This window comes from Talpa occidentalis, unplaced genomic scaffold (assembly GCF_014898055.3).
Source record: "Talpa occidentalis isolate TD23 unplaced genomic scaffold, MPIMG_talOcc4v2.1 talOcc4.17, whole genome shotgun sequence".
In the NCBI taxonomy this organism is placed as follows: Eukaryota; Metazoa; Chordata; class Mammalia; order Eulipotyphla; family Talpidae; genus Talpa; species Talpa occidentalis.
This window is the reverse complement of record NW_023601754.1, coordinates 59,076,364-59,098,949: the sequence shown is the minus strand read 5'-3', so window position 1 is coordinate 59,098,949 and position 22,586 is coordinate 59,076,364. Positions and strand designations below refer to the sequence as shown.

The following is a 22,586-nucleotide window of genomic DNA, read 5'->3' as shown; positions in this document are numbered from 1 at the left end:
CCCAACTTTAACTAGAGGGAGGAGATTGCAGGGGTGGGGCCAGGCTGAGCACACAGCCTGGAGGCAGGTGGGAGGCTCACCACCTGCCTGTCCATGCTGCTCTGGCTCCTGGGACTGAGAGGTAGCAGCCCCTGGGAAAGCCTGGACAACCTTGGCGGGGCTCCGGTCACGTGCGTGCTGCCCTCTGCCCCCTCTGACCTCTGGTCGGGTCTGAGGAACGGGCTGCAGGGCATGTTGGACCACATGGTGGTGTAGAAAGAAGCTGACACCTCGTTCAAGAGACTAATCAAGTCACGGGCTTGGGTTGGTGCTGGGTGGTGGTGGGGGTGCCTGGGCTAAAGCGAGGGGGTGCCACTTTTAGAGGGGGCTGGTTGGGGGCTGCTTCGGCTGGTTGCTCAGCACGGCTCTCTGCCTTCCTCCCCAGTCCCTTTTCCGCCCTGCACAGAAACCACGGACTCCCTTGGGCGCCCTCCCCAAGTCCACAGTGGATGTGGGGACACCCTAAGGTCAAATTTGAGCCTCAGAGACTCCCCCTCTGGTGAGAAGGTCACTGGCTGTGCCGGTGGGGGTGAGGCCATTTCAGGCATCCCTTTGGCCGACATGTTCGTCTGTTCGATTCTCCCAGATCCTCTGCAGTCTGAGTGTTCCCCTGGGGTCCTCGGTTTCCTTGACTTGACATGGAATGTGCTAGAACCAGGTGGCACACTGAAATGCCTCTGGGGGTCAGGTGAGTAACCTGCTCAGGAATGTGGGGCCACTCCGCTCTGGCTGGCTGGTTGCTGCAGGCAGGAAGTGGGCGTGAGGTGGTCCAGGTCACCCTGGGCATCCTCTCCAGCCCGGGGAGGCAGGGCAGAGAGGGCTGCTCGCCAGGGAAACAGCCCCGACCCAGGCCTGGGCGCTGTGCCTCTGCCAGGGCCACCCCTGGGCAGGCTCCTGGGTGGTCAAGGATGCTGCCGTTGGGTCGCTTCCTGGAGGGCTCTTTCAGGACTGCATTGCCCACCACTGGGAAAACCGCTTTCTAGAGATGTTTTGCTTTAGTGCAACTTTTGGGGGGAGGTTTGTTTTCCAAGTAGGCCATGGTGGCTTTGAGGCCACTGGGGCACAAAAGGGGCACCGATGTGGAAAGGCTGGTAGGGCCCCGGTGCCTCCCGTCCTTGGTCTGCCTCTCAGGGTTGCCTCCCAGGTGCCAGAGAGGCGCCCTGAGTGCTGTCCAGTGCAGGGCCATGACTGGGGGTCCCACCTTGGGGTTCCCAGTAGGTCAACCCCGGGCTCTCGTGGAGCTGAGTCGTGAGCAGGGCAGGGCGGGGCCTGGGTGAAGAGTGTTGGGGGGGCCCAGTGTCACCCAGGGCCTTCTGGGGTGCCAGCGCCCCCTCCCCCGCTTCATTGACTGGGAGCACCCCTCCCCCATGCCCACCTAACTCCCAGTTGCTTTTCCAGAGTTGGCTTCTGGGCTTGGACCCTCGACATCTGTTCTCCCTGCGGGCACAGGGCCAGATGGGTGGGCCAGGGGCTGGGCGAGGCCCTGCGGTCTCTCCCCTTGCGAGACCCCTATGCCTAGCTTGCAGGTAAGGAAACCTCGCAGGCCCCGATGACGGGAGGGCCTGACTGTGGTGGAGAGGGCTTTGCACCCCCAGGGTCCAGCAGCGTTTCTCTGCCTCTTAACTGTCATGGGCAGAAAGCGCTCTAGCTCTGGGCTGCTGACTGTTGTGGAAACAGCCTCCAGGGTAGGATTTCTGGGGACCCCTTTGTGCAGGGCCCTGAGGGGGCACTGGTGCCCTTTGGTCTGGACAGCAGGGACCCTGCTCTCTTTCAGAGACTGAAGCAGTGGGGGAGCCGCGGAGGGGTGGGGGGACACTGGGTCGGGGGGCCACGAGGCCTTGCTGGCAGCTGCTGTGACCTCCAGGCTGCAGGTGCCCCGGTATCTTTCCCTCCTGCTCCCCAGAGGGATCACGGGTGGAGCTGCACGGAGGAGCGCTCGAGTCCCGGGGGTGAACGAAGCTTATTGACAAGACCATGTTAGACACACACTGGAGAAACGCCCCTGCCCCAGCGCGAGCCTCGTGTCCGCCCCACTGGGGTCACAGTGTCCCGAGAGCGGGTGCCTTGGGGCCGTGCTCCCCATGCACGGGTTGGGTGCTCCAGCGGCCACGTGTGTCTGCTTGGAGCGCTCACTTAGGTCCGGGTTCAGCCTTTTCTTGGCGCCCACGGGAGCCGGGGCCAGCCGGGAGGGGTGGCTGGGTCTTCACTGGGCTGGGCTTGGCGGGGCGGGGCAGAGCAGCTCGCAGGGCAGAGGGGCACTTGGAAGGGCCGCCTCACCTCTGCCCCGCCGGGTGGGAAACCGAGACCCCGTTTCCAGCGTGGAGGGCCGCGTGCTGGGACCAAAGGTGGGGCCCTTGGGTGTTTCGTTCCTGTTCCCAGTTCTGTGGGGTGAGGAGGAGGAAACCTCGCACCCTGGAGGTGGCTGGGAGGTGGGGCAGCCCCAAACCCCCAAGTCCCCTGAGGTGCGGCCCCTCAGGATTCTCTTGGGGCCTTGGGGTCGTGGGGACGGTGTCACCAGGCAGCGCGGAGGGGGCCCCTCTTGTGCTACTCGCCAGTCAGCTCCCGCCCCCGAAATCGCTGCTGCTTATTCTTTCGCTTTCAGGAGCTTGAAGCTCAGAGCCCCCGGCGCAAGGGAAGGGCAGGGTGGGTGGGGGGCCGGGGCCGAGGGGCTGGTGCTTATTCCCAGGGATCCTGGGGTCCGGGGTGCCCGGGGTGGGGTGGGGGGGACACACCCACCTTCTACAGCCTCAGCGTCATGTGCAGATCGTAGTCGCTGTCGGAGGAGTTATCCAGCGGGGTGGAGACCCGATGCGGGGCGCCCTCCAAGGCTGCGGGGAGGGGAGAAAGGCTGCCATCTGTGGCGGGGTCTCCCCACCAGCGCCGCGAGGCCCGCGGGCGGCAGATCCCCGGGCCCTGGGCTGGCGGCTGCGCGCCCGGGGCTGCTTTGGTCATTTGGGCCCGGGCTCGCTAATGGTGCCGCCCTCCACGCTCCCTGGGACTGACTTGTTGGGGCCAGTCAGGGGCCGCCCCGCAGGGCTCTGTTCTGCCCCGAGGGGCCTCGTTTACCAGGGGCCGTGAGGCCCCGCGAGAAACAGGCCTGCGCGGACGGCTGCCCAGCGCGGCTCTCTGCAGGCAGGCGCGGCGGGCTGGGCTGACTCCTTCCACGCCCTGCCAAGGCCGGCTGTCGAGAGGACAGGCAGACCCCCCTCCCGGGGCCCCGCTGCCCTCTCTGGACGGTCGCTGCCCGGCCGGGGCTCACCTGGGTAGGCCGAGGCGCGGGAGTTCCTGGGGGGCTGGCTGTATTCGTTCTCCACGTGGGAGGCCGTGGGGTTCTCCGCCTGGGACCGGCGGACGGTGGCCATGTGGTTGCGGTGGAAAGACACTGAGCAGAGGCAGGAGACGGTTAGACTCGCTGCTCGGTCCACCTCCCCCTGCCCAGCGGGGCCCGGAAGTCCGTGTCCTGGTCCCCTCGTGGAATTGGTGGCGGGAGCCCCAGCCCCTGCAGCTCCTCAGGCAGCCCCTTTCCCCTCTCCTCTTGGGGAGGTTCGTACGAGCAGGGGCCAGGCTTTGGAGCAGCTGGGGGTCGATCAGCCACCTGACGTGTGGAGTGGGCCCTCCGACCATCAGTTAGTCAGTCATCAAGCGCTAAGCTGGGCATTAGAACACGTGAAAGGGCCGATCTGGAACTGAGGGCCTATGTGTGGTAAAAAAGATTTGAATACGGAACCTTCTTGAAGGATTTGGCCCTTGATCTGTACAGGGAGGAAGAATTGGAGTGGGAGGCAGGAGAGCTGCGGCTCCATCCAGAGAGTGGCCTGGCCATGCGCGGAGACCCGGGGCTGCATCGGCCTGTTCTAAACCTGGCCTTTGGGCGCGCCCGTGACAGACTCCAGGCTCTCGCCGTGGGACAGGCCCGAGCATGTCCCGCTTTGGAGATGAACAAGGCAACGAAGCCCGTTAAGCTTCTGCCAAGTCCTGGAGCAGAGACGCAGCCTGATTTCCAAATACGACAGTGGGGCCCCTTCGGTTCCACAGTGACCCCTTCGACGTGCGGCCGCTGGCTCTGTCTGTGGTCACCGTGAGCTCCCCCCGCCCCCCGCGTGCTCACAGCCTCCTCCCGCGGCCCAGGACACTGGCGCGGGTGAGGGAGGACCTGCCTGCCGACACTTACTGTTCTGGCTCATTTCTGTGGGGCCGATCCACTGGCGCTGCTTCTTCTGTTGAACTAGGCAGCAGACAGGAGAGGGGCTCAGAGCGGGGCGGGGGGTGCTGAGGAGCGGGAGGGCAGGGGCAGCCAGGGAGGGGCCAAGGTGTGGGGCAGCGGCAGAAGTTCTGCCCCCTGCAGCCTTTGAGGTCTGGGCTTTCTGACTGGTTCGGAGGGGGCCTGTCCCAGGGGGAGCTACAGGAGCAGGTCAAGTGTCGGGGGAGACCTGGGACCGGTGCTTAGAGGCGGGGTTGAGACCCGGAGGGCGCAGGACCCTGCCCGCCTGCAGCTCCCCTCGCCTCTCCTCCCAACTCCTTGACTCTCACTTCCTTATCTCAGGCCCTTTCCTCTGCGTCTGCGAGGATAAGGAGGAAACTGAGGCTCAGGGAGGCAGCGGCTTGTCTGCAGCACCTGCGGCTGCTGAGGGCTGGAGTGGGCCTGGCCTGCGGCCTCCTGAGGTCAGAGGCCCAGCTGACGCCCCAGGATTCCCAGCCCAGAGGTGGGCGAATCAGCTGCCACCATGTCCCGGCTTTCTGTTTCCTCTACCTTAGCAGAAAAAGGCCAGTGGGCGGCAGAGGGGACTGGCTGGGTGTGGAAGCAGAGATGACCTCAAGCGTCTATCTTGGGTGGGACCCTCCCCCGTGGGGCTTGAGTGTAACCCCTCGATCCCCCCCATGGGGCTCGAAAGGCAGGTGCTTTGGGCCTCTTGCACCTACATTTCTTCACCAGTTTCTTGTAGACGAGAGGGCCGCACACGACCAGCAGCACTGCCAGGAGCACCAGCGCCAGGAGGATGCTCATCACGGAGCCGGTGCCCAGGCCCGGTGGGTTGGGGTCCTGGCCTGGGGGAGGCAGAGGAGTTAACTCCGTGCCGGCCCAGGGGCATCGAGACTGTCCATTCAGAGGGACGTGACTGACCGACCGGCTGCTTTTCCCAGGGATCTCACCAGCATGTGCGAAAGGCTGTCTCTCCGCCCATTTCTGAATTCTCTGCTCTCCCTTCCTCCATCCTCCGTTTCTCATCTGACAAGTGACCCTGCCACTATCGCTCGCCACTCTTGTTACCAACTATTTAACTTTCTACCATTTCTGTTGCTTATCAGTAATCACCTTGCCATCAGACACCACTATGTGATCATAGAACTTCCATCCTTCTATGCACCACCCGTCCAGCAGCCAGCCACCATCCCCCACCCGTCCAGCCACCAGCCACCATCCCCCACCCGTCCAGCCACCAGCCACCAGCCACCACCCGTCCAGCCACCAGCCACCAGCCACCACCCGTCTAGCCACCAGCCACCATCCCCCACCCGTCCAGCCACCAGCCACCAGCCACCACCCGTCCAGCCACCAGCCACCAGCCACCACCCGTCTAGCCACCAGCCACCAGCCACCACCCGTCCAGCCACCAGCCACCAGCCACCACCCGTCCAGCCGCCAGCCACCATCCCCCACCCGTCCAGCCGCCAGCCACCAGCCACCACCCGTCTAGCCGCCAGCCACCAGCCACCATCCCCCACCCGTCCAGCAGCCAGCCACCATCCCCCACCGTCCAGCCACCAGCCACCAGCCACTACCCGTCCAGCCGCCAGCCACCATCCCCCACCCGTCCAGCCGCCAGCCACCAGCCACCATCCCCACCCGTCCAGCCACCAGCCACCACCCGTCCAGCTGCCAGCCACCAGCCACCATCCCCCACCCGTCCAGCCGCCAGCCACCAGCCACCATCCCCCACCCGTCCAGCAGCCAGCCACCATCCCCCACCCGTCCAGCCACCAGCCACCAGCCACCAGCCACCAGCCATCCACATCCATCATCCATCCATATCCACCATCCGCCATCCACCCGCCAGCCATCCATCCATTTGTCTCTCGTGTTCATTACTCAGTTGCCATTAGTGTAACAAACATGTGCCATCTAGCCCTTGCTTGTCTGTCTGCCATTCTGGAAGAGCGGACGGTAGAATGAAGAGTCAGCCACTCATTGGCTGCCGACACGATCGCCACTCTGCATGTTAGGGTTCACGCGCACTGCTGTCCGAGTCTGGTCCCCCCTCCCTGCCATGTGCCTTCCGTCCTCCGGGGCGCCTGTCTAGCTCCTGGGCCTACTTGTCAGACATGCGCTCAGACTGGGCCCTGGAGGTTGAGCGCAGACCCGCCCCCACCCACGGCGGCTGTGGCCAACTCACATGTGATAAATACCCTCTGGCAGGTTTTCTCCTGAAGCTGGTGGCACTGGGACAGATTCTCCTGGGAACAGCTGAGCCCCCTGGAGGTCGCGCGGGGGTCCAGCACCTGGTGGGAGATGAACTGGCCACACTGGTGCTCCTGGCACACCTCCTCCCACCTCGCTCTGCTCTTGACCGGGGTCTTGTGGCACAGGGGCAACCACTGCTTGGCCAGGCGAACCTCCACAGAGCCAGCACACGGGCCGCTGCCCCCCACCAGGCGGCTCTGCACCTTGGGCTGGAAACCTGTGAAGGGAAGCGGTGGGAGGTGAGGGGCGGGCTTGGAGGCAGCAAGCCTGCCACTGGGCCCCGTGCCGCTGGCCTGGCGCAGGGGTGCAGGTCAGGGGACATTCGGCACCATGTGGGACCACCTTCCCTTCCACCCTCCGCTCCCGCTGGCATCCTCTCATCCAAAGACAGGGTGTCCTGGTGCCTCTGAGCTGCGTGGGCCCCTCAGTGGTGGTGATGCCACCCCCAGGAAGTGGCCTCCTCCCAGGTGGAGGCCAGAGATGAGCAACAGGAAACAGCTCCCACCTGGGCCACTTCCCTTGCAGAAACACCTGCTCATTTCCTGGCTGCTCCTTGGGAGGGGTAAGGCTCATCCGAAAGGGGAAACTGAGGCCAGGGATGGGAACTACCTCCTGCCCTGAGCCCTGGGGTCCAGGTGGGGGTTCAGGGCAGGAACGCTGCTGCCCAGGCCCTGTGTGCTGGGAGACCTAGTCAGCGGAGACAGAATTCACTGCTGCTTGTCAGGGCGGGCCTGGTGTCCACCAGGGGACACGCACTGCGTAGGTTAGAGAACCTCTGCGGAGGTTCACCAGGACAAGCCCTAGTGATTCTTCTGTTTAGAAAAAATAGCCTATGGCTCTGCAGGCAGCGACCTGCGGGCCCCTGGCCCAGGGCTGAGTGGGTTGGGAGTCAACTCACTTTCCCTCCACAGGCCAGAGGGCTTGGGGTCGCTTCTGCCTGGAGCGGGCAGCAGGGTACTAGCTCACACCCAGCCAAGGGGTGGGGGTGGGGGCCTGCTTGCAAGATAAGCCGGGGTCCTGAGCAGGGCGTCTTGGATTCCAGGGATTTCGAGGATCCCTGGGACCTTGCTGAAATGCAGATCTTGATTCACCGGGTCAGCTGTGGCCGAGCATCTCGTGTCTAGCCAGACCCCTGCCCAAGACTGACCCAGGACACACTTCGAGTAGCCCCTGTGTAGACAGTAGCCTCTGGGAGTGACACTGCTTGAGTGGACATCCAGCGAGGGCTGTGTGGTCCTGGGCATGAAATTTGAGCTCTCTGAGCCTCAGCTTCTTCTCTATAAAGTGGGGGATACTAATAGCACCCACCTTGTAAAAATGCCCTTGGCCCAAGCCATGACTCCCCACCTCCTCCTCTTCACCAAACCCAGGAGGAGACCTTGCCTCCCTGGAAGTCCTGGGGGTCCTACCCCCCCCATGGCTGCCAAGCCAGCAGTATGTTTGGGTTTGGGGTGTCCCTCTGCAGAGATCGCCACGGCTCTTGCTGGGTATGAGAACAGCCTTGCTGGGCCTGGTCAGCCCTGTGTTTGAGGCCAGCGGTCAGCTGTCCACCACCCTGCGCTCTGCACAGCGCCGGCACCCTGGGGAGCACGAGTTGACGGCTCATCTGGAAAAGTCCCGGGTGCTGGCCGGCTCTCACTCACCAGAGCAGACGAGGGCGAGCGCCTGGCCGCCGTCCCGGTGCTGGTCCTTCCAGAAGCACGGCTCCAGCAGGTCACAGCTGGTGTTCTCGACCTTCCACCGAATGGGCAAGGAGCCGCTAGCCCCTGGGTGAGGTCCCCACGGCGCCTCGGGCTCTGGGAGGTGCTCCACGAAGGAGCCACACTGGACTTGTGCACAGATGCGGTCCTCCAGGCCCTGGATCCTGCCCCGGTCCTCGAGCTCACCAAGCCAGCCAGGCTGCCGTTGTAGAACTCCACCGCGCCGGCACACCGCAGGCCCCAGGGCCCTGGCACCAGCTGCAGCACGGGAGGAGCTAGAGGGAGGGGAGACAGGGATGGCCGCGCGGGGGCCCGCCTTACTCGGAGCCTTGTGGTTCCCACACACAGACATTACGCGAATGGCAGGCGGGAGCTTTGGGGGCCTGTGAGGCCCCAGGTACCGTCTGGGACGCGCTGACACTCGTGTTTGAGTGCAGCGTAACTGGGCTTCCTGTGCTTTATTTGCTAAATCACCAACATTTTGCTAAACAAGCCATTGGCTAAAACACCAGGATCCAGGGGCTGAGAACCCTCTTACCTGTGGGCGCCGGAGGGGCTGTGGGCGGGGGGCTCGTGGGAGGAGGTGTCGTCTTCGGCTCTGAAATGAGACTCCTGGTGAGGAAGGGCAGGGGACCTGGGTGGGCGGGCGCGGGGGGTGCCCAGGGAGGGCTGGGGCAGCCGGCAGTGTTGAGAAAGACCTGGATCACCATGTGGCCCCCGCTCCCCAGGAAGCCCGGCTCACCCACACACTGTCTCTGAGCCCCTGGGGGTGGGCAGTACCAGCTCATTTTTACAGTTGGGAAAACAGGCTCTGAAGGAATAAGGAGCCAACTTGATCTTTTCCATCCCAGCAGGCAGAGGCCAGCACCCCTGGGCTATATTTCTGGGGGGTGTGATTGTAAATCAGGGACCCCCTCCCACATGCCTGCTCAGGCCCCACATCCCAGTTCCTGGGTGGCCTCCTCAGGGTGGTGCCAGGTCAGGGGCCTCCATGTGGCCGACTAGTTACCCACCTAAGCAGATCAGGCTCAGAGAGTCCTGCGGGCCTGTCTCCTCAGTGCAGTTGGAGAGAGACCCCACTTGTCCTCGGCAGAAGATCTGGGGATGGCTCTGGAGATGGTTGAAGATAGGCAAGTAGCCAAGGGCCACGGCATCTCCACACTGCAGACTCTGGCATTGCTCCGAGGCCCACTTCTCCCAGTCATCCCGGTTCTGGCCCCGGCTCAGGCGCCAGCTCCGGCTGCTCACTGTGCGCTGCTCGCCGTCGTAGGGCACTTTCACCTGGCCCTGGCACCTCGAGTTGGAGGCATTTAGCTCCACCAGGCCAACTGTGGATCAAAGAGGTGTGTGTGGTTCAGGCAGGGAAGGGCCCTCCAGGGGGCCCCTCCCTGCACCCCCCCTCCAGCAAAGCTCCCTTTTGCCCCAGTCTACCCGCCTTGCCCCATGAGAATTTCTGCAGGAACTTCTCAGAAACCCAGGCTGGGGCTGCACCTGACCCAGGTGGTCCCCAAAGCCCGGGCGGATGAGGCTCGAGACCTCAGTGGGAACCGTGGAGCGGTGGACGCAGGTTCTCGGCAGCCGCTGCTCAGCAGACTCACCCACCCCAGGAAATTCTGTTCCAATAGATCTGAGACAGCCTGCGACACCCCCACCCCAACTTGTAAAATCAATACGATGGTCTAATTTGCATGTGGTGAAATGTTCTCACTTCAAGGGTATTTGTCCAATAGATTTGGACAAATTCACACACACCTGTGAGCAGCGCCACACTCAGCACAAAGGACATTTCCATCACCTGGAAACTTCCCTCCATTGCCCTGAATCCAGCCCCAGGCAGTCACAGGCCTGTTTTCTGTCATTAGACGCGGGTCCTGATTGTGGGCAGATGTCACAGACGTGGCCCTGAGAACACAGTCTCATTTGTTTGCGTTCCCGCCTGACTGCTTTGGCTCGGCAGGGGTGGAGTTTTCTCTGTGTCGCTGCCTGCGTCCTGGTCACTCCTTCTGACTGCAGATAACATGCCATTGTCTGGCTGTCCCGGCATTGTCCACCACTTGGGCGGCCCCCAGGTTTGGGTTACTGTGAATAGAGCTGCTAGGAACATTCCTGTCCTTTGCCTTTGTGTGGGGGACGTGACGCTCTTCTCTTGGGTAAATACCTAGGAGTGGAGCTGCTGGATCATAGCGAGGAGCAGAGCTAATGTGATTTTCTAAAGTTCCACGAAGGAAAAAAGAACCGTATATATTTGTATTTGCGTGAAGGGATTCTGGAAGGACATGCAAAACACGAATATATGCGGTTATTGTGTGGGGTGTCAGGGTGGGGAAGAACTGGGCGGATGGGGGGCGGAAATGGAAATAAGATTCTTTACTTAGGTCTTTTCATATTTGTAAGGTTTTGAGCCAGTCAAGGAATTTTTCAAAAATGTAAAAGCCTCTTCCAAGTGGCTCTGAGGCGGAGGCCAACCCTGCTTGGGGACTACCAGGCAGACTGACGTTCTCTTCCCACAGATGAGACGCCTGGGGTCCAGAGCCCGAGCCAAGGACACATGGCTCGTCAGAGGCCCTCGCCCCAACCCTGGCACTGCCCTTCCCTCCAGCGAGCAGACTGGTGGAAGCCTCGCCGAGGAAGGATTCAGCCCTCCCCATTTTACAGTCGGGGAACTGGTGGGGCTCAGACAACAAGGAACTTGCTAGAGCTAGGAGCTAGGACACTATTGTGGGGTTCCGGGTTCTGGCCCAGGGCCCAGCAAAGTCCCGCCGGCCCTTTCTCGGTGCAGGGTGGCTTCCTGAGAAGCTCCAGCCCCATGGTCCCCTAAATGCATTCAACATGGTGCTACCTCGGGAAACGTGACAACAAGTGCTCTGTGGTGAAATGGGTTTGGAACAGCTGAGCTTAAAGATGTCGCAGGCTTCTCCCCCGCAGGACTTCTCAGAGCCTCCGCTAGGCCGCGCGCACCGTCACTCAGCGGGTGATGTGCCAGTGCCCACCCTTTGTCCGACATGTTCCGTGGAACCCTGCTCGGGAAGCGGCAGTCTCTAGGCTTCACGTTCCGTCGGGAACTGAGCTGCAAGCGTCTTTGCTGAGAACTCGGCAGGGACGTGGCAAGGCGCGTTTCTGGGCAGCCTGCTTTCTGTGCGTGGGGTGGCGACAGCCTGAGGGATCTGTCTTGCTCCCTCCCCAGCTTCTTGCCCCCTCGCAGGCCTCCTGCATTTTCTCCTTACCTGCATCATCGCTCCCCTTGAGCTCTCCCAGTCGGCAGGACGTGGCTGGAGAAAGGAGAGAGGTGTCAGGTGAGCCTCCCGCTGCTCCCCCATCGCGCTCGCCCGCCCGAGGCCTGGTGACGGTCCTGTCCCCCCACCGCTGGGGCTCCGGGCAGGGTTTTCATGCTACACCGCCTGGGTTGCTCCCAGGGCCGGGCCACGGTCCTAAGCCCTGGGTGGGCGTGGAATGAGTTGCGGGGGTTGCGACCATCATTTTGTTCTCTTTAAAAAAACTTTACTTTTTAAATGAACGTATAGTAAAATGAATTTTCCGTATCATAGACAGATCCGTGGTCGCCGGCACCATCACGGCGTCGACGGCACTGCCGTCCTGCCCCCGGATTCCCTCATGCTATCCTTTCGCGGACATGCTACCACCAATAGTAATTTTTAATGGAATGGACTAGAACAGAGGCTGTCCAATGCACACGACGTCGTGTGGCTAAGGATTGGGTTGCAATGCAAAATAGCCTGTGTGTTGCTTTCCATCAGAGGAAGAAGGAGAGCAATTTATTGTAACAGCTCCCAGTTTCCAGCAGAGGAAACCAGAGCTCAGAGAGACTTTGATGCAAAGGGACTTGCCCAAGGTGGTGCCACAGCTGGTGCGGGAGCAGGGACCACAGCCCTGGGGGACTTGGGTCCCTAGGGACCTGGCCCTCCCTCTGGCCATCCAGTAGAAATGTGGGATGGCGGCTTAGAAAGTGGGGGGCTCCCTGCAGAGTGACCGGTAGCCAGCTCCTCTGTGGGTGGGGACAGGGTGGGTGGCCCGCTGGTGCTGGGCCCTGGCTGCCCCCAGTTCTGAGTGTCCGGGAGCAGCTGTGAGCTGGCCCGGGTCTCACTCCCCAGCGGCTGCTCAGCCGGGAGCCGGGGGCAGCTGCGGTGTCGGGTCAGGTCAGCGCACGCAACACAGTACGTGGCTGTGTTGAAGTAGCTTTTGGGAAATGGTTGCTGGGTGTTAAAAAAAAAAATAGGTGTATTTTTAAAAGCCTATTCTTGCCCAAGTGTTCTGAAGCTGCTGGTGAAATTTTAAGGGGATGTGCCCCCACCAACACCCTTCCTGTGACCAGACTCTTTGAAGAAGAAAAGATGACTTCCTCCATCTTGACTAGAGTCTGTCACCGTCGCCCTGGGGTGACGGGCCTCCGAAAGGCAGAGAATTTCTCACAGACGGGGAGTGTCCATCCAGAGCAGTGGTCTGGAGGGCGTGAGGGGAGAAGCGTGTCAACCAGCTCAATCATCTGATCTCTTGTAGTGGACAGGGCACCTCAGGAGGACATCACCACCACCTCCACCATCTCCACCACCGCGACCATCACCACCACCATCATCATCACCAGCACCACCATCATCACCATCACCCGCGCCACCATCACCAGCACCATGACCAGCACCACCATCACCAGCACCATGACCATCACCAGCACCATGACCAACCACCATCTCCACCACTAACCACCATCACCACCATCACCAGCACCACCATCACCAGCACCACCATCACCACACAATGACCATCACCAGCACCATGACCATCACCAGCACCACCATCACCAGCACCATGACCATCACCAGCACCATAACCATCACCAGCACCACCATCACCAGCACCATGACCATCACCAGCACCATGACCAACCACCATCTCCACCACTAACCACCATCACCACCATCACCAGCACCATAACCATCACCAGCACCACCATCACCAGCACCATGACCATCACCTGCACCACCATGACCAGCACCATGACCATCACCAGCACCACCATCACCAGCACCACCATCATCCCGAGCATTATCATCATTTTTTAATACTATTGTTGATTTTATTCTCCTTTGCTATTTTAAGGTTTTCTAATGGATGCACCATTGGTTTACAATGCTGTATGTGACTTAGAGGTATAGATTCACACCCCTCAGGTGTATGTCACCACAACACACCCACCACCAGGCACCCACAGTCCTCCACCACAGTCCATTGTGCCCCCTCCCCACTCTGCCCTGCCCCCTCCCGCTCTGGTGGCCTCAATTCTGCAGTGAGAGTTCTAGGGTTTGCTTTCATCTGTCCCTTTGTTTTGCTTCTTTATATTCCACATGTAAGAGACACGACCTGGTGTTTTCCCAGGCATTTTTATGAATTAACGCTCTCAAACCTCACCACAGCTCTGTAAAGTAGGTACTTACTATTTTGATCTCCATTTCACAGACAAGAGAATGGAAAGAGAATAAATAACTTGCCCGAGCAACTGGTGCGTGCTGGGCCGGGACTCTAAATCAAGCCATCTGGCACAGTCTGCACTTTGGCCGCGGGCCAGGCTGCCGTCCCTCCGGGCAGAGGGCAGGCAGCGATGGCTGCCTCCTGCTCTTCCTGCGGGCAGGCCTGATGGGAGGGAATGCCTGTGAGCAGTGACACGTGCTGTAGGAAGACCTCCTCGAACTTGCTGTGTGTCCTTGGCAAGTCACTCAACCTCTCTGGGCTTGGTTTTTTATGTAGACTCCACAAGCCCTCAGCTCCTTCTGCGATCTCTGATCTTTGGCTCCTGATCAGGGGAGGGCAGGGTGTGGGTGGAGGTGGACGGTGCGATGCCTGCCTGACCCCGGGACTTAGCCTCTCTGTTCGTCTAGGGACGCAGTCAGCTTTGGATCCTCTGCAACTTATTTTCATTCTTTTTGCTGCTTCTCAAAGGCGCCAGCCCAACATCCTCCTTCTCCTGAACCTGGCAAACTGGGCTCAGGTTCTCGTGACCCCCCTGGGCTTACAGTTTTCTCAGCCCCTGCCAGCGGCTGGAGCCCAAGGCTTTCCTGCTGCAGAATCTGCAAACAGAAACCTTGAGATCCTTTAGACCACGGGATGAGGCGCGGAAGCATTTGCCATTTCCACGTCTGCACCCACAACTGCTCCTGAGGCTGGAGCTGGGAAGGAGAATGTTCTTCCTTCCTTCCCCTGCCAACCCTTGTGGAGCCCCCACAATTTAGGGCTTAGACTGAGAAATGCCTGGGCTTTTGACCCTACCTGCCCTGGTGAGGTCTCAGTGAGGGTGAATCCTGAAGGCACGGTACCTTCATCCCCTATACCTACTCCGCTGGCCCCCCATCATTCTGGATGATTCTCACGCTGGCTCCCTGCGAAACAGCCCCAGAGCCTGCATCAGGCCACGGGTGAGTTCTGTTGGGTCTGCACAGTGCTTGAGATATTTTTTGAGTCCCCCCACCCTTTTTAAAATAAGTTTCTTTGCTTTACTTTGCTTTTTGAAAAAAAAAAATCAAAAGATCTAGATGTTTTTTTAAAAGTAGGACGCCCTGGCCATGGCAAGCCATGTCATGGGGAGCCTGTCCGGATTGGGTTACCGGCATCCCAGGGCCCCTGCCTCTGGCGAGCCCCAGCTTCAAATCCTTGATGGTTTCTGCAGACCCATGGGCATTTTCCTACGTGGGAAAGCATCAAGATTTTTAATAGCCTCCTGTTGGCTCAGGGCAGAATTTGCATGGAAAGCATTTGCCAGAAACTCACAGTATCTTCTGGCTTCAGGACAGCAGGTGAACACTTACGGCCCTGTGTGCGGTCAGCTTCACAGCGCTCCCCAGGGTCAGAAATAGCCCAGGCCAGGCCCCTCCTGCTCATTCATAGGCCCTGCCTGAACCCATGAGCATCTCATTGTAGCCCCTAGGCTGGGAAACTGAGGCCAGGGCATGGTCTGCTGAGGGTCCTCTGGCATCGGAACCCCCAAGGATGCTGAGGCGTTTATGGGACTCCTCCCCCAGCAGACCCCAGTTGGTTTCATAAAGACCTCGTTCTTCCCTCCATGAGGGGGCCCGTGTTCACCCTGCTTGCCGGGTAGGGAAGCCAGCAGGCGCTTGGTGTGCCGTGGGGCCTGATGTGCGGCAGCCACAGCCATCAATTCACCTCCAACGTGACATGCCCGACAGCCTCAGGGGCTTTCTGGCTTTTCCTTCCTTTCATCCTCTGATGAGAGTTTGACCTGGAGGCCAGAAATCCCTCTTACTGGCAACAACACAAATCAGCAGAGACTTGTCTGACGGAAGCTGTATCAGAGCTTCAGGGAAACAAAGTGCTGCGATTCTGCTTGGGGCAGGGGAGCCCGGATGAGGCGGCTTATGATCAGGACCCTTTTTAAGTGCAAACTTGCAGAGAATCACCCCGGACTTTTGCCAGGAGAGGCCCGCGGAAAGGAGTGGGTGGAAGGCCCAGCACTTTCGGGTCTCTGCTCTTGCTCAGCCAAGACCTGTGCCAAGAGCATGGAGAGGTGATGGCGGGCAGAGGAGCCTCGGTGATTTGAATAGTTACTGCTCCCTCTCCCGGGGCCCTGGTGTGTCTAATGGAATTGCATGAATTTCATGCCCTGTGTGTGTCCCCACTGTCAGTGACAAGCCTTCCGCTTGGTTGAGAGTGTCACATATCCCAAAGCTCTTTCACGCACAGGCCTCCTTCTGGTTCTGGGGAGAAGCATGCGCACCTCCATTTTCAGATCAGGAAATTGAGGTTCAGAGAGGTTGAGCTACTTGCCCCAAGGTCGCCCAGCTCGCGGGTGGGAGCAGAAACTCAGTCTCCATCACCCGACGGGGCCCTGGGCATCTACTTCAGGGGTGGGTCTAGAGCCTGATAGCCCTGGATGCCCCTGGGGGCCTGTGGCCCACACAGGATCCTTGCTGCCTCTGCCGATTACTCCGCTTTCTTATCCTGTACCACACATCTCTCCCAGCTGTTCCCCAGGAGAGAGTGTGGAGTCCCTGTGAGAAGGTGAGAGTCAGCCCCAGGGCACATAAGGATGAGGGCATTGATAGTGGGCACAGTGACAGAGGCGGTGAATCGGGACCACACTCCCTTGTCTGCATTTCCAATTCCAAAAGCAAAGTCTTTTCTAACGCATTTGGTGGGAGGCTGTTCGTAGCTTCCAGGGACCCTGGTAGGGCAGGAATTGTCTCTTTCACTGCAGAGATGCGGATGGACTTGATGAGGTGGTGTTACCCTCCCAGGCTGGCTGGCTCTAATTGCACACAGCACATACGATGTTACCCTCTAAAATCTGAAAAATTCTGAGCTCTGACATGCTCCCGCCGCAAGGCCTGGAGAAGCGAGCTACCGTTTCTTCCCAGGGTGCTGGGCATCAGGTGGCTCAAGTTCAAAGAGGAAAAAGTCCAAGTCCTCGAAGAGGCCAGCTGCCTCCCGCCGCCGCGTGCTGACCAGCTCTTCACCTGCTGGGCCTCCCCAGACCCCCACCCTCCAGCACTCACCCGCCTCTGTGAGTATTTGCTCAGATTTTAGCCTTTCCTTGTTCTGGCATCTGCCAGATAAAGCACCCCCCAACCAGCTGTCTCTACGCAGCTCACAACCTCGGGCACCCCTACACCCACTGGCCTGGGGGCCTCTCGTCTGCCATCCCGTCCCACCCCTGCCCCATTCTGACAACTGTGATGGTCCACCAGGGCAGGGATTTTGACTTTTTGTCTCCAGCACTTAGAGCAGTGCCTGGCATGCAGTAGGTGCTCAATAAATACTTGCATGGATTGGATTTCATGATTGCCACGACCCTTCATCAACTTGGTCTCCCCCATTTTAGAGACGAGCAGCTGACCCTTGGAGAGGTCTTTGTCATCAGCGAGTGGCCAGGTAGGACTCGAACCTGGATCTGCTTTGTTCCAAGCCCTATAGACCTTCGCAACACACACGTGTGCATGCACAAACATGAACACAGCAACGCAACACAGCACACAACACACGCCACTGTCATACATGTACACACACAACACACGTGCCCCGGCACACATGCATGCGCCCCGCATGCTTACGTATGCTCCTACATACTCATAGCTGTTGAGTTTTGTTGGATGGAACCGAAGTCCCTCCCTGGTCACTGTGGTAAGGGCCACACTGGGTCACTGTGGACCTGGGCAGAGTGACCGGGAGGGCCAGTGCCCCCTCCCGAGCTCTCAGAGCCTCCATTCCCCGAGGAGCTGGGTTGGTGCTCCGGGCATGGTGCCTTGTGCCCAGTGCCAACAAGGGCCAGCAAGGGCCTCCGCCTCTGCAGCCTGGGCCCGGCCAGGCAGCCTGCTCCTTCCTGGAGCCTATCCCCTCCTCTCCTGTGTGGGCCCAGCCCCTCGGCCTGTCTCCCTCTGCCAGTCCCTGCGGGCGTTGTTCCCCTTTTCTCTGCCTGACTGACTCCTTCCATCTTTCTCTCTCAGTGAGGCCGCACCGCCTCAGAGAGGCCCTCCCGGCCTGCCCAGCCTGGGGGACAGTCCCTCAGTGCACTCGGTCCCTGCATCTCACCCTTCACTTCCTCCCCTGCACTTCTCGCTGTATTTAGAAATACTTTTCGGGTGCCAGTCAGCCTGTGTCCTCTAAGGGGTCTCTGGAGCCCTGTGCATGTGCCAGCTCCGTGCGGGGCGGCGCTCCGGGTTTGTTCCCTGCTGCACCCCAGAACTTTGCACAGAGCTGAACGCAGAGCAGACGCTCAGTCTGACAGATGAACGAATGAATGAATGAATGAATGAATGAACAGCCTGTGCAAGAGGACTGGGGGAGGGAAAGCTGCTGGCTCCCTGACGTCCGGCAGGACCCCTTCCCACCAGGGCCGGCCCGGCCTTGTTTCTTGCTGACTCTGATGGTGATGATACCCGCGAGCACATACTGGCCCCAGGAATCACTGGCGCTTCCTGAGCACTTCCTACACGACGAGACCCTCCTGCCGAAGCTCCACGTTCCCTGTGCCATTCAGTCCTTACGGATCCACGAGGCCGGTGTGTCCGTCATTCCCACTGTACAGAAAAGCTAACGGAAGCTACCAGAAAGAGCCCAAGGTCACCCAGTTGGCAAGTGCAGACGGGAATTCAAACCCAAGTCCCTGACTGTCCCGTGCCCCAGTGCTGGCTTCTGGAGTCCAGCCTGGGCACCACCTGTAGGGCCCAGGGCTGCCTCCCTGCACCCCCAGCAGCAGGTGCTCCCCAGGCAGGCTGGGGCTACGGGTAGGGCCGGATCGGCGCCTGTGGGAAGCCTGGTCCCTGACACCTCAGGCCAGCCGTGGGCATCTTCACACCTCAAGGTCCCCAGGGCACAGGCACAGCCCCCACGGCCAGTCAGGGAGCTGGCACCCTGGGGCGCGGGCAGAAGGCCTCTCTTCCTGGGACGGCTGGAAGGGTGCCTGTGCTGCGGCCAGTCCCAGCACGGCCCTTGGTGGCTGCGTGTCACTGGCGGTGGTTGGTTGTGTCTGGCAGCCATTTTCTTAGTTGTGGGAGTGATTTGCAAGGGGATACCGGGGATCACAGGGGGGCATGAGTGCAGGGCGGGGGTCGCTCTGCTGCTCACCAGCTACCCCTGCCTGGACTTGCCACTTGGGTCTTGGGGGTCTTAGTTCTCCCCTCTGTAAAATGGGGCCACTTGGCCCAGGCTATGCCGCAGGCTGTTGTGAAGCGTACAGAAGAAAATGGCTTTAACGGTATTTTGCAGGCGGTGGCCCTCTGAGCAGGGGATGCCTGTGATCCCCCAACACGCACGCTTGTGCCCTGGGCACTGCGTGCTCCTGGGTTCCAGGGGCTTCCACACTCAGGGGAAGGCACTGCCTCCCTGTGCTCCCGACTCTGGGCTCTGCGGGCCGGAGACCCTGCCTGGTCCTGCCAGGAGTCAGCCTCACGACGGGCCTCAGGGGGTAGGAGCAGGGCTCCCACCCCCCACCTAGCTGGTGGGGTCAGAGGCCACAGGTGAGGGTACGTGGAGGCTTAGGGCCTAAAGTCCCCAGGGCCCAGGAGGCCCCAGTAGCTCCTGGGGAGGGTCCCGGAGGCAGCCCGGGCGGCCCGCGCCCTCTGCCCTGGGGACGGGAGGCCTCTGTACCTCCCGTTGCTCCAGCAGCTCCATGTAGAACAGCCACGTGAACACAGCCGGGGACGTGAACCTGCATGTGGGGCTGAGCGCCCCCCCACTCCTGTGAAAGCACGCGCGTGCACACACACGCACACACCCCTCACACATGTTTACACACACCCTTATCCCATGCACATACACAAATTCACACACATCCTCACACACAGATGCTCACATTCACACGCACACCCATGTGTACTATGCCCACACACACACACTTCTCACACAAATCCACAACTCCCTTCTCACACACTCACCCCTTACACACGCACTCACACGCTGGCCTCTCCAGCAGGGACTGTGGCTCCCTGTCCAGGCCAGTCACGTCTCCCAAGTCCGTCCCCGGCAGACGTGGAAGACACAGCTCCCCCAGTCCCCACCTGATGCCCCCACACCGCTCGTCCCAGCCCTGGAGCCAGGTAGCTCTCTCACCCCGCCAGACCTTCCATGCCCCTGAGAAATGGTCGGAGCCCGTCCTGTTGGCGCCGCTGCGTTTTACGAATGGGAGGATGGCGGCCCGGAGGTGCCCGGGCTGTGACCCAGAGCGCTGGCCACCGGCACTCCCGTCTCTCACCCGGCTGGCCCAGGCGCCTCCCCATGCCCCGGTGCCAGTGCCAGGGGCAGGGCGGGGGTCTGGTCCCGAGCCGGGGCCACAGCTTTGAGGTGGAGGACACCCCGCTTCCTCCCCACCACGCGGAGGCCCCAGCTCAGTCTCCCCTGACTTCATTCCCTCCCAGCTTCCCCAGAGCCCCGGAACTTTCCAAGTGGCCCCTGGGGACTGGCCAGGACCCCTCTTCCAGGCCGGGGTGTGCTCAAGCCTTGCCTGGCTGTCCCGGCTGGGACCTCTGGGACCGAACGGGCAGGATAAGAAGGACGGTGTGCGTTTGCCATCTGCTCTGCCGCCTTTTCAGAGGCAGTCCCTGCCCTGCCTTGGTCCATCCTGCCCAGGTCGAGGGGGATGGTGAGTTTCCCGTCCCTGGAGGCTTCCAGGTAAAGGCCGGGCACTCACCGGGTGAGGGTGGGGATGCTGCTGAGGGAAGTGGCCCTGATTTCCAGGCTGAGTCTGAATTGAGCACGGACACCCCCTGGAAGGGCGCAGTCAGGTCCCCAGCAGTGCAAGGCAGAGCAGAATGGCAGCCGCGGGGTGGTCCCTGCAAGGCTGAGAACTGAGACCAAGTTGCGGGAGCCTGAATGCCCCCCGTGATGCTCTAGAGAGGTGACATGTGGGCACCAGAATCAGACCAAGGGAAGAATTAGCATCTCCTTTCCTGCTCCCAGACACCCTGGCGGACGCCCCAAAGGGGTACTCACCCAGCACCCCCAGCAGGTACAGGGCGGCCAGTGGCGGTAGCTGAGATCCCATGGGCGCGGCCTCCTCCTGCCTCAGTCCCGGCAAGTTCAGCACCCGTGGGTGAGGGTGTATGGCTCCAGGCACCCTCCAGAGAGGAGGGGGCGGGGCGGCAGGCGTGGGCAGGGGTGGGCCGGGGAGCAGGCACTGCGGGCCTGCGTCACCGTGTTTGAAGTTGAACTGTCAACTTCCTTCTGGTAAAACCACCTGCCGGAGTTTGAATGGCGCCTCTGGCCTCTGCCAGCTTCCTGCGTGGGGTGGCCGGGCTGGAGCGGCTGTGTGAGGTGCCCCTCTGTGCCACCCTGGCACAGGACCACGGTGTGGGGAGCCCAAGTGGGGTGGAGCTGCCAGGAGGGAGGGCGGGTCTGTGGGGTCGCAGGGCAGGGGCCCAGGTTGAGGACTGAGCTGTGCCGGCGTGGACGGAGTGGGCCGCAGGGTGCAACACGGTTCTTGCTGCAGCCTGATGGAAATCCAGAGGCGCCTCCACCTCCCCTTTTGATTGTGATGAGGTGGGAGTTGGAGGTGAATCCCCAGGTGGTATTTTACCAGCAAGCAGGGGAGGGTTCCTGCAGGGAGGAACGCTGTGTGTGTGTGTGTGTGTGTGTGTGTGCGTGTGTGTGTGTGTGTGTGTGCGCGCTCACTGTGACAATGTGTGCCGGTCTCTGGTTGGATGGATGCTGCCCCAGAGTCCCACTGGGGCTGTTGAGGACGGGCAGGGCTCAGGGCGCTGGGTCCTGGGAGCTGGTGGGGAGGCCAGGGCTGAAGGGTAGGGCTGCAGCTTCCAGCCCTGGGTGGGTTCAGCGACTCCCTCCAGGCCTCTGCTTTCCAGGTGGGGTCGACCAAGACCCAGAGCCAGGCTGCCAGCCCTGCTCAGATCCGGGCCATCCCAGGCAGAAGTGAAGCAGTAAAGGCCACTCCATAGCTGAGCGTGAACAGCTATGGCTGCAGCCTCTCCTCCCTCCTCTCTCCCTCCCACGGACGGTGGGCTCCCCCGCCCTGGCCAGTGGGCGGCTCGGCAGCCACCCGGCTGCGGCCACTCACGCTCCGCCAGGCCACACTCCCCGTCTGCTAACATCAGGGCTGGAGGAGTTTGACTATGTTCACCAGGGGGAAAGGTCCAGGCCGGGGAACCAGAGCTTCCATCTTGGCTCGAGGGCCACACCCCCTGCCTCGGGCGGGAGGGGCCCCCCGTCCTTCCTGGGTGGTGAGGCGGGGTGTCTGCCCAGCAGAGGCCTCACCCGGCTGCCCCTGCCCTGTGTCGGTCCCCGCTGCCCTGCGGCTCGGGAACGCCCTGGCTTTCACCCATTGCTTCGCTTGTTCGGTCCCTCGTGCCTCGGGTCTGCCATGGTTCTGGACCAGGGGTGTGGCGACGGGCCTGGTGTCCGCCCTGCGTCCGCCCCAAGGCCTCCCCCATCATTTCTCGCGGAGGCCTCGGCGTGCACGGGCCACGCTGGCTGTGCGCACCCGGCGGCCCTCCTCGCCCGGTCTCCAGACTTCACAGACTTGCGCTGACAGGGCGAGGGATTTGTGTTCCAGAGACCTGGGCCTTCCTGACGTGCCCAGGGAGCGGGTGGGGCTTTCTGTTGCACACCCAGGAAGCCAAAGCTCAGAGTGTCAGGCGAGAACCCACCAACCCTTGCCTCTACCTCCACCCTGCCCGTCCCCAAAGCAAAGAAAAACAGAAAATTGGGCTCCTTAGTCCCTACCGGAGTATTCGGCACAGGCAGGGGCATGTTTTCTGCTTTTTGTTTGTTTATTCATTTGTGCTTGGAAAGTTGGAAGCAGCCCAAGGGCGCGCGGATGGCCCCTAGGGCGTGGGACCTGCCTGTCCGGGGGGACGGGGTCCCCACACCCCAAAGCCACTGCTTCATCCTCTGCCTCCCACAGCCCCACCCGCCCTGCC

The 22,586-nt window shown here is 61.2% G+C and overlaps 1 protein-coding gene across 1 annotated transcript; it reads right to left on the bottom strand.

The window, feature by feature from the left end:
- Window positions 1-2,341: 2,341 nt before the first annotated feature.
- LOC119248837 (T-cell surface glycoprotein CD5-like) lies at window positions 2,342-20,698 on the bottom strand. The gene is given in 12 exon segments (XM_037515709.2): window positions 2,342-2,420; window positions 2,776-2,867; window positions 3,299-3,421; window positions 4,211-4,264; window positions 4,960-5,085; window positions 6,432-6,716; window positions 8,143-8,382; window positions 8,385-8,474; window positions 8,738-8,797; window positions 9,213-9,527; window positions 11,424-11,468; window positions 20,647-20,698. Coding segments are annotated over 11 exon segments (1,479 nt in total). The 3' UTR covers window positions 2,342-2,420; window positions 2,776-2,778.
- Window positions 20,699-22,586: the final 1,888 nt, after the last annotated feature.